At 39.4% G+C, this 10,620-nt stretch overlaps 1 protein-coding gene across 2 annotated transcripts; it reads left to right on the top strand.

Annotated features, from left to right (window-relative positions):
• Nucleotides 1-2,215: 2,215 nt before the first annotated feature.
• Nucleotides 2,216-10,319, top strand: smco4 (single-pass membrane protein with coiled-coil domains 4). Of its 2 annotated transcripts, none has more exons than XM_079886441.1 (2): nucleotides 2,216-2,356; nucleotides 9,303-10,319. In XM_079886441.1, the coding sequence occupies exon 2, from the start codon at nucleotides 9,368-9,370 to the stop codon at nucleotides 9,545-9,547; it is 180 nt and encodes a 59-aa protein (XP_079742567.1). In that variant the 5' UTR covers nucleotides 2,216-2,356; nucleotides 9,303-9,367; the 3' UTR covers nucleotides 9,548-10,319. The 2 variants fall into 2 exon arrangements, with proteins under 2 accessions (XP_079742567.1, XP_079742568.1); XM_079886442.1 differs by having other exon boundaries at nucleotides 2,346-2,367.
• Nucleotides 10,320-10,620: the final 301 nt, after the last annotated feature.

The following is a 10,620-nucleotide window of genomic DNA, read 5'->3' as shown; positions in this document are numbered from 1 at the left end:
GTACAACCACTGGCCTTTTTTAAACCCCGCCCACCACTTATATGTCAGCCAATCAGCAGACATAAAAGGCAAAAGAGCATACGAACTCTGATTGGCTCAAAAACGTGGGCTGCTCCTCTGGTTCTTATTCACTGTTTACAGTCTACAGGGCCGGATTAAGAATTTCCTGTGCCCTGGGCAACCAGACTCAAGGCCCCCGTAGTTAGGGGGGTTGGGGGGCATGCTCCCCCGAGAAAATTTGGATTTCTCTGACCTACATATGTGCAATTTAGGACTTTTGAAGGCCAAAAAATTATAAGAAATAGGCTAGCTTTAAAACCTTGTCATTAGATTATTTGTCAATACCTGCTCTCTCCTCCTCTTCATATTTCTTATTCTCTCAGTATTCTTATCCTATTTCTACCTCTCCTAAAGCTGAACTTTGACTGATAGTCTTTTCATTTTCGTCTGTGTCAGAGCCTATAGGCTCAACTGATAAATACGTTTTATGAATCATTTTCTTAGACATGTTAATTTACTCAAGGCTACCAGTAAAGCTGTAGCCTAAGTCAGTATTGTCATTAGGAACCTTCTGCAAGCTTTGGGATTTGAAAACGTCTGTTTTTAAATGTTAAAAGTAATTTTAAATAATACAAATTATAGACTACGTTTAACGCAGTTGGTGGAATTGGCAGACGTTCCCTTTTAGCATCGTGCGCTGTGGAAATGCGTCAGGTATAATTATGCAGCATTAATGCATGAATGATTTTGAACGAATATTTCATCACGTCGATATACAATGGTCACATAATGTTAAAACTAATCTTGCTATTTATATCTTTGTTAGACTACCGACCCTGTAGAACAAATTTCCGGCTAATATCGAACCTGAAACGAACTTTACCGCGCTCAACCAGCGGGAGTGCATTTCACGAATTAGTAATCGCTGGCGTTCAGCGGGGAGGGAGGAAAGTCTGCGTGAACCCGCGTAGATGCAGTTTATGCAGTGAAGACTGTAAAGAGTTTGATAACTTTATTAAATTTCTGTGTATTTCCTACCTGTCAGGGCCCCCTAGATGTCATGGGCCCCTGGGCAAGTGCCCAGTTGCCCTAATGGTTAATCCGGCCCTGACAGTCTAGTGCTGTTACAGTATGGAAGCTTGTTTCCGCCATGGAATACATGTTTTTTTTCTAAAGATCGTTTGGACTCTTTATCTCACAATTCCCCAACTCAAAATTGTGAGTTTACATTTCGCACTTCTGACTCGAAATTGCGAGCGAAGTCCAATTTTGAGGAAAAACATCAGCTCGCAATTCTCACATCACACCTCCGACTTTAATTGCGAGTTTAGACAGTATCACAATTCTGACTTTATTTCTCACAATTGCAAATTTTGCAATTCTGACTTTATATTGCGAGTTTAGACAGTATCACAATTCTGACTTTATTTCTCACAATTGCAAATTTCGCAATTCTGACTTTATATCTTGTAATTGCGAGTTTAGACAGTATCACAATTCTGCCTTTATTTCTCACAATTGCAAATTTCGCAATTCTGACTTTATAACGTGTAATTGCGAGTTTAGACAGTATCACAATTCTGACTTTATTTCTCACAATTGCAAATTTCACAATTCTGACTTTATAACGTGTAATTGCGAGTTTAGACAGTATCACAATTCTGACTTTATTTCTCACAATTGCAAATTTCGCAATTCTGACTTTATAACATGCTATTGTGAGTTTATTTCATGCAATTTTGCCTTTATAACACGCAATTTATTTCACGCAATTCTGACTTTAAAACATTGAATTGCGATTGTTTTTTCACACAGTTCTAGCTTTATAACACGCAATTTTGCGTTTATTTCACGCAATTCTGAGAAAAAAATCTAAGAAAATGTTGCAATTACCTTTTTTACTTTTTATTCAGTAAGCTTCCATAGTTACAGAGATAGCCTAGGTGTGATTTCTCAAGAATCACATTTTATTGATGCAAGTAAAGTAGAGGGGGCGTTTTATGTTTATATAAAAAAAAAAAGTTTACAGCCATTTTTCGGTGTATTCTGATCTGTTGGTCGTCTCGTGTTTCCCCCTGTCGGCAGTGAGGAGTCACTGTCACTACAGATGTTTTCTTTTTTTTCTTTCACATCTTTCCCGTCTCTCGTGCCCCCGCAGAGGGAGAGAGCGCGCGCGTGCGTGCTCCTCCTCCTCTTGCGCGCGAGGCTCCAGCTCTGCCACGTAATCTCGGTGGAGCCCCCGCTCACTCACTAGAAACCTCCGGGAACCGTGACAACGACTGCGGAACACTCAAACACACTGTGCGAAACACCTCCGGGCGGTGCGCGCGGGTGTAGCGGAACACACACTGTGGCGGTAAGCGAAAAGTGCGTGGAAGTGTCCCCACGCGCGCGGCGCGAGTGCACGAGACGCAGTCCACATTTAGTGCATTTTTAAAGCGCGAGCACAAGCAACAGGGCGATCCATGTGTGTGAAGTGGGATCGGATACTTTTCGAGTCATTTGCATGCAACAGGTCGTTGATTTGTTGTCTGTAGCAACTCGTTTCATTGTAAACACTGACAAGCAACTTCGACGCAGAAGAGAAACTATGAGGCTCACGCTGTCAATGCAGTAGTTTTCTAGTATGTTCAATAGCAGCCTGGTCTGTGAGCTTGACCGGGACGCCTTAGCTTTTCTCACGGCCAACTTTCATGTGTTTTGAGCAGTGATTCTGAGTACTGTAACTTTTTAGGTGTTATATTCAGAAAAGTTCAACACAAGATGTCACACACACCACCTGTAGTGCTGATTCATAATGAGACTTGCAACAGCATTTATTCACAGTATGGCGCATGTCGTGTTCATGTTATGCTGTATTGTGCTTAGTGGGTTTGGGATGTTGTATATGTGTGTTATAAAGTGAGTTATAAGATTTGTTCAGCCAAAAATTATGTCATTAATTACTCACCTTCATGTCATTCGAAACCGTAAGACTTCGGAACAAAAATAAATATCTTTTTGATGAAATCTGAGAGCTTTCTGTCCCTCCAGTGACAGTCTACGCAACTACAAGCTTTCTGAGGCTTGAAAGTGGTAAAGACATCATTAAAGTAATCCATGTGACTCCAGTGGTTTAATCATAACTTTATGAAAAACATAATTTGCCAATTTTTTAGCAAAAAAAAATTATCCCCACCATGCATTCTCAAGAGCACCACAATGCATGCATGTTGTTTCGACGCGAGAGCAGATACGTTAATGTGTGTTGGAGATTAATATTTTGTAAATAAAGTGATGCATTATGTTTTTTGCCCAAATAAAGCATTCGCGTCGCTTCATAAAATTGAGGTTAAACCAAGAGTCACATGGATTACTTTAAAGCTACACTGTGTAGGATTTTCCCCCATCTAGCGGTGAAATTGTTTATGACTACCAACTGAATATTACTTTCTAGCCCCTTTAACTCCTATGGTGGCCATATTATTTCAAATCTGCCGGCAGTCGCGAGCAATCTCCCCCTCGCATTTGTCACGGTGCAACTGAGTGTAAAAACGCGAAAGGTGAAGCTTTAATTTCCAGGTATGTGCCTCTTTGGCTAATGTATTTTCAAGATGGAGGCGCAACATGGCTGCCGCCATTCAAGCGACTCGCTCGTATGTATTATAAATGGCAGATTCTACGCTTACGAGAATACTTGATTAGTTGGTAGAAGTAATTACACATTAATGAGCACATATCATTTTGAAAGAACAAAGTGTTTTTTGCTAAAAATTACAGTGTAGCTTTAATGATGTCTTTTTATACCTTTCTGAGGCTTGAAAGTGATAGTTGCATAGGCTGTCAATGGAGGGACGGAAATCTCTTAGATTTCATTAAAAATATCTTAATTTGTGTTCCGAAGACGAACAAAAGTCTTAAAGGAACAAGACTTTTTGGGACTTTAGCCTTAAAGTCTGACTTTTTGGGACTTTAGCCTTAAAGTCTGACTTTTTGGGACTTTAGCTTATTCACCGTATCCCCCAGAGTTAGATCAGTCCATACATACCCTTTTCATCTCCGTGCGTGCCGTAACTCTGTCTGACGCACCCACCGCTAGCCTAGCTTAGCACAAAGACTGGAGGTAAACGGCTCCAGCTAGCATACTGCCCCCAATAAGTGACAAAACAACGCCAACATTTTACTATTTACATGTTGTGATTTGTATAGTCACAGCGTGTACGAATCACAAGGTCACATGAGACACAGACATCTTCTAACCGTATACATACTAGGAACTATATTCTCAGAAGGCGAAGCACTGCTACTTCTGCAGAGCGATTTACTCCGACTCTGAGCGAACTCTCTGCTCCTCACGACAGGGCTTCTCAGGCGCTGCGAGTAAATCACTCCGCCTGTAGCAGTGCTTCGCCTTCTGAGAATATAGTTCCCAGTATGTTTACAGTTAGAAGATGTCTGTGTCTCATGTGACCTTGTTATTTGTACACGCTGTGACTATACAAATCACAACATGTAAATAGGAAAATGTTGGTGTTATTTTGTCATTTATTGGGAGCAGTATGCTAGCTGGAGCCGTTCACCTCCAGTCTTTGTGCTAAGCTAGGCTAGCGGTGAGTGCGTCAGACAGAGTTACGGCACGCACGGAGATGAAAAGGGTATGTATGGATTTATCTAACTCTGGGGGATACGGTGCGGTGAATAAGCTAAAGTCCCAAAAAGTTGGCGTGTTCTTTGGAACGACATGAGAGTGAATAATTAACGACAGATTTTTTTATTTTTGGGCGAACTAACCCTTTAAGGTAATCTAGGACATTATTTACTGGCTGTCCACCAACCTTTTACCAACAAATTATGACATGACAACCCAGATCAAATATGGCGATGTTTCTTGATGGACCGGTATATATATTACATAATTTTGACACTATTAATAAAGGCTTTACAGTCATGGATATTTTCTGAATAATTGAGTATACACTTTTTTTCAAATTGGCTCATTTCAGTGAATCACTCCAACAAATTGGCCTGATTGATTCACTAGCGAATCAGTCATATTCAAAGTTATTTAAAATCCGTATCCATGAATCACAAATGAAACCCTGTTTCAGTTCCAGAATCTGCCAATGGTTTTGGCATTAGATTTGAAACAATTCTTCCTATCAGTTTACATGTAATTTGCTCTAATTAAATTGTATATATCAGCATTTATATATAGAAGTATCAACATCAGTCACTGAAAAACTTGTCGACTGCTTGTAAAGTTACACAACAGAGCTTCATGTCGCAGATTACCCTAATTCACCTGAGCTGGTCTGCAAAATACTATGAAAATCGGCTTGTGTGTTGATTTTTTGAAAGTATTTTATTTAATTGAAAATGTGGTTTTATTCAAGCGTGTAGTTCATTATGACACACACGTAATGTGTGCACAAAATCACACAATCTTAAGATTCAGGATACAACACCCAGTTCCTGTTTGCCTGGGTGGGAATTGTGGCTGCGGTTCTGTATGTGTGTGCGCTACTGCATTTTCACATTCAGATTTCTTACTCCTGGCCTTTGCTCAGTTTCCATGACTACGGGTGAAAAAACTTACTAAAGGTGTGAAGCCACAGATATTTAGGACCTGAGCACCAATGGTGCATTTATTATTAATGTATTTTTATTTTGTATAGACAGCAGTGTATTAAGTGTGACATGCTACACGGGGGTCTCCAGCCTTTTTTCATTTGAGAGCTATACTTATGCAATACTTAAATCTCTTAAATAATGTCTCATAACTCTCATATTAACAACTATCCAAACTGTTTTAGACCTAAAAGAGTTATTGTCATCCTTAATTGTCAGGGAAAAAAAAAATTATAGAAAATTGTACTTTGCATATTATACTGTAAAAACACAATTATTGTTGATTTTGTAGTGCATCATAACTAGAGATGAAATGGCATGAAAATTAAATTTCATGATTATAGTGACCAAAATAATCACTGTTATCACAGAATCCTGTTTAAAAAGTACTAATTCTACACAATAAAATCAATTCACCAAGTTTTATGTCGAAAACCAGCAAATAACAAATAAAATTAGCATCAATATGCACTTTTTGTTTACATAAACATGAAAATAACATCTTTTTTATCAATAATATCAATATAGTTATCTTCTAACATGTACAAGTTCAAAAAAAGTTTTTATTTCAAATAAAAAAGGTTTTATAAAAAGATAAACCTCGCATATTTCAGCCTTTAAATAATTTTTATAAGTCAGAAAATATAAATTACTGACATTTACAATGCACATTAGCTTATCTTTTATTATTAATAGTAAAATTTGGTCTGATTTGCCTGTGGCGTCTGTCGTTGCTATGCAACCATGCACTGCGCTCTCCACAACGACAAAATAAAGTTTTAGTAGTTAATGTATTTCCACCACCGAAAAACGCTTGCTGCAGCTCTGCTACAAGATTTATTTACGGAGAAGAGAAAAACACCCGTAGTGTTTGGGTGCACCCCCATCCTTCATGTTGACTGAGCTTTCAATGTTGTTACGTAAAGGGTGAAGCTGATTGGTTGGTTCTTGTCACATGACCTGTGGTGCATTAGCGGCATTCTGAAAAGCTGAGATATTTTCATCTCGCTGTACGTGAGCGCGTTGCTTCAATGAGCGCGTCGCTTCAATTATTTAAAATAACGAACTTGAGCGCGCAAAAGACGCGATATGTGAACGGCCCTTGGCGAGCTACCTCCAATTAGGCCACGAACTACTGGACGTGTTGGAGACCCCTACTATACTCCATATTAAAGGTGCTCTAAGCGATGTCATGCATTTTTTAGGCCAAAACATTTTTTGTCACATATAGCAAACATCTCCTCACCATCCGCTAGCTGCCTGTCCCCTGAACACACTGTAAAAAAAACGCGGTCTATGTAGACACCCCAGGCTCCACAAACGAAAGAAAAACAAACTGCGCTAACCCGCACCACGAAATATAACAAACTGTTCCAGCCAATAACCGACAAGAAGGATTTGGGGGTGGGGTTTGGGGGGTTAGTGCTCGGATGAGGAGGAGGAAGGGTCTAGCTAGCCTCCGTTTTGTTTGACAATACTTTAAACGTCAACAAGAAGTGACGTCACCCAACATCACTTAAAGCACCTTTAAACATTTTTACTATTAAACATTCAAAGGTTTTTTTTTTTTTTTTTTATAATTGTCATGCATGCATAACTCATTTGACATACTACAAAATTAAATTCTCACTGCAGAATAATTTAACAAAAACAACTTTAAAGATCTTAAAAAAAATTCTCAAAATTGAATTATTTATTAATAATATACTAATATTATTACTTATTGATAGTATAGTCATATTTTTTTTATTGTGCACAGTTCATCATAGCACATCATATCAAAATATATCAACTTACTGTTCCTCAGATTTTTACAGTCAACTCCCGATGAATGAAATCAACATTAACATTGACTAATATTAAGAAATGCTGTAGAAGTATTGAAGGAACTAATGTTAACAAGTGACACCTTATTGAGTTTACCCTAAAAAAAAAATTGTTGTTATTTTTTAGCTATGTATAAATAAAAGCCATCCATAGGTTTAAAACTACATTGCTATTTTACAACAATTTTACAAAGGGTTATTCATGTATTTTACTAGAAAAAAAATATTTATTTAACAGTTGCATTGCTTCCGTTTCAGGTCTTTTGTATGTGCTTCGTTAAAAATAGAGCTATTTTACTCAAGATACCTTCATATAAATGAGCAAAGATGAGCATAATAGATGTCCATGACACAGACAGATTGATATCTAAAAAAATTTTTTTATTTTATTCTTACTAATATTTGAATATTAAGGGCGTTTTCAGACCTGTAAATCGATTGCTTTGTTCTGAAACAGGGATTTAATTTGTTACAATGTTGCATTTTCTTCTTGGTTCAGATCGCTTTCACACAGCAACATTTGAAAGTGTTCCAAAAATGTGTTTATGCAAGTAAGTAAAGCTGTCCTCTTATTGGTCAGATTTCACCTGTTTGCATTCCTCTGCGTCATCCATCAAGATGGATAAACAAGTTCACTTTATTTTTGTGGCTTTATTTGTAGCTGCGGCTACACGCAAACACTTATAATGCGGTTAGAGTGGGAGTCAAGGCTTTGTCAGGACAGCATTCTTGGTGAAGAGCAATTAAACAACATTTTAAAGGTAGAGTAGGCAATTTTTTTCATAAACACTTTTTGTTATACTGGTCCTAAAATCATTTCACTCTGCGGCCATCTTTGAAACGCCTCTCGGACATGCAAGTGCAGTTCTCTTCTCTTTGAATGGGGAAACATCAAATTCTTTAAAACTGTTTGCCAAGCTTATAATTAAATTTCAGATTTGAAATCACCAATGAAATCTGGCAACAACTGTCTCATAAAATATTTTCTAAACACTCGAATCATGATAGAAAACGTCATTTTTCAGGCTGGATCAAACTAATGCGCATGGACGCGTCTGACTGTTTCTATGGGACTGTTTCAGCAGCTGCAGTGACGATAACTTTACCAATGAATCGGCGATTGGCTCTTATTTAGAAGGCAGGACTTATTCCGCCATATTGAGCATTGCACTTTTCCCCATTCAAAACAATATGAGTGATTCCTCTTGTGTTATTCTATAGTCTTTGGTACAATTACAGCTCTGTTCATTAGTATTCTCATGACGCTTATCTGCTCTGGCTTTGCTTCACCTGCGTGTTCATGTGTTTTAAAGGAGGCGTGGCTTAGGAGACGCTCTATAGGGAGGGTGGGATCTCATGCTTTCAAAGCTAGCTTGCTATTGCTAGCCTCTTTCCTACCATACCTATAAGATGGTTTGGCTTTCATCTGCGATAACTAATGTGCTCACTCACAGAAGCAGACACTGCAGATTAATTATGATACCGCTTGGTTTGTTGGTCCATTGGATCATGTTGCTTTTTTGACCTCAACCGAACCACCTCGTTCAGGAACTTTGGGCTATCTGGGAGCGATTCTTTTGGCGTGATTACCGTGTTTACATATGCCTAAACTAACTAAAATAAAGGAGAAAACGCACCAGGTTCCGCAACAAACACTCTATAAACGAGCCAGGAGTGAAAACGCCCTAAAACTGAATAAAACGCCAACAATATAAAGAACTAGCTAGGTTAGCTGATTATCGTCCATAGATATCGCCGTCAGTTCGTACTACCATTAACGCTTTCTCCGACAAGCGGATGCAATGAGACCTGTTTTTCGGTTTGTTCATGTGACGTTTGACATAAAGCCTATTGTACATGTTTTCACAGGAGGGAATCTTTTGGGTTTTTATCTGGGATCGCCGGTAACCCGCTCTGTGGATACGCACTGAGCCATGCGGCAGTTGAAGGGCAAGCCGAAGAAGGAGTCGTGGAAAGACAAAAAGGAGCGCAAGCAGGCCATGCATGAGGCCAGGGAGCAGGTGACGACCATCGTTCTACCGACGCTCGTCGTGCTCGTGCTGCTCATCGTCCTCTTCGTCTACGTGGCGACCAGACCCGGAGCCATCGAGTAAAAAGACTCCAAATAGCCAAATCCCCCTGTCCTTGTCTTGTCTCTTTCGTTTTCCCTTGTTCTTTCCCAATGCCATGAATTGGACACAATCATAAGGATGAATGGATTGATAAAGGAGAGGTTTTCAGTGCCATGTTTGGAGTGTATTAATGGAGTCTCCCGCTTTGGCTTCCAGCAAGAGCGCCTCTCCCAGCTACCAGCGTTCGTGTCTGTGGAGGCCATGTTGGCTCCAAATGCATTTACAGGGTTCCAGTTTCATGCCAAAGCACCTGAGACGCAGCAGACTCGGACTGACCCAGGAACAGGGTCAGACCTGATGTCTCTGTGCTCAGTTACAAGTCAGTACAAATGAGAAGTGACTGTAGAATTGCACATGTCTGTAGCATGCACGCTTATGCACACACACACGCACACACACAGATCCCGTGGACGTGTCACAAATGAACTTTGATGGATGTCACATGAAACCAATGACAGAAATGAATGTTTATACTTCTGAATGCTCATTACCGAATGCCTCTTAACAGTCAGTTGCTGATGTGTTTTGGTTAAACCATGTGTGTGTGCGCGAGCAAATGCACCATTGAGTGCATGTTTTTATGACACATCTGTGATATACAATCCCAGCGGCAAACATACTCTTGTTTTAAAATGTATTCCAGCAGGACTTGGATCTAAGAATGTGCCTTAAAACTTTTAATGATGTAACCGCAGTTAAAGTATTAATAAAGAAGTTAAAAGCCACGCTGACTACTTCAGTGCTTTTAACAAGACTCTGTGTTGTGATGTTTTACACTAAGTTTGAGAAGTTCCAAGTTCATATCCTTCTCATTTTGCTGAAGAGCACTACAGCCTGAGGCGCTGAAATATCCTGTGTTTCATTCTGAAGGGCTCAAACCCTATGCCCTAATCCCTTCAAAGGGGTGAATGGGGTGTCTAAACTCGGTCCTGGAGGGTCACTTTCCTGCAGTGTTTAGCTACAAATTGCCTCAACACACCTGCTTGGAAGTTGTATGCTTAGTAAGACCTTGGCTGAATCCGAAATCGCCCCCCTATACCATCAAATAGGGCATT

The sequence above is a fragment of the Squalius cephalus genome (genome assembly GCF_949319135.1).
Source record: "Squalius cephalus genome assembly, chromosome: 11".
Lineage (NCBI taxonomy): Eukaryota > Metazoa > Chordata > Actinopteri > Cypriniformes > Leuciscidae > Squalius > Squalius cephalus.
The sequence above is the reverse complement of the archived record's forward strand: the minus strand, read 5'-3'. Positions and strand labels throughout refer to the sequence as shown.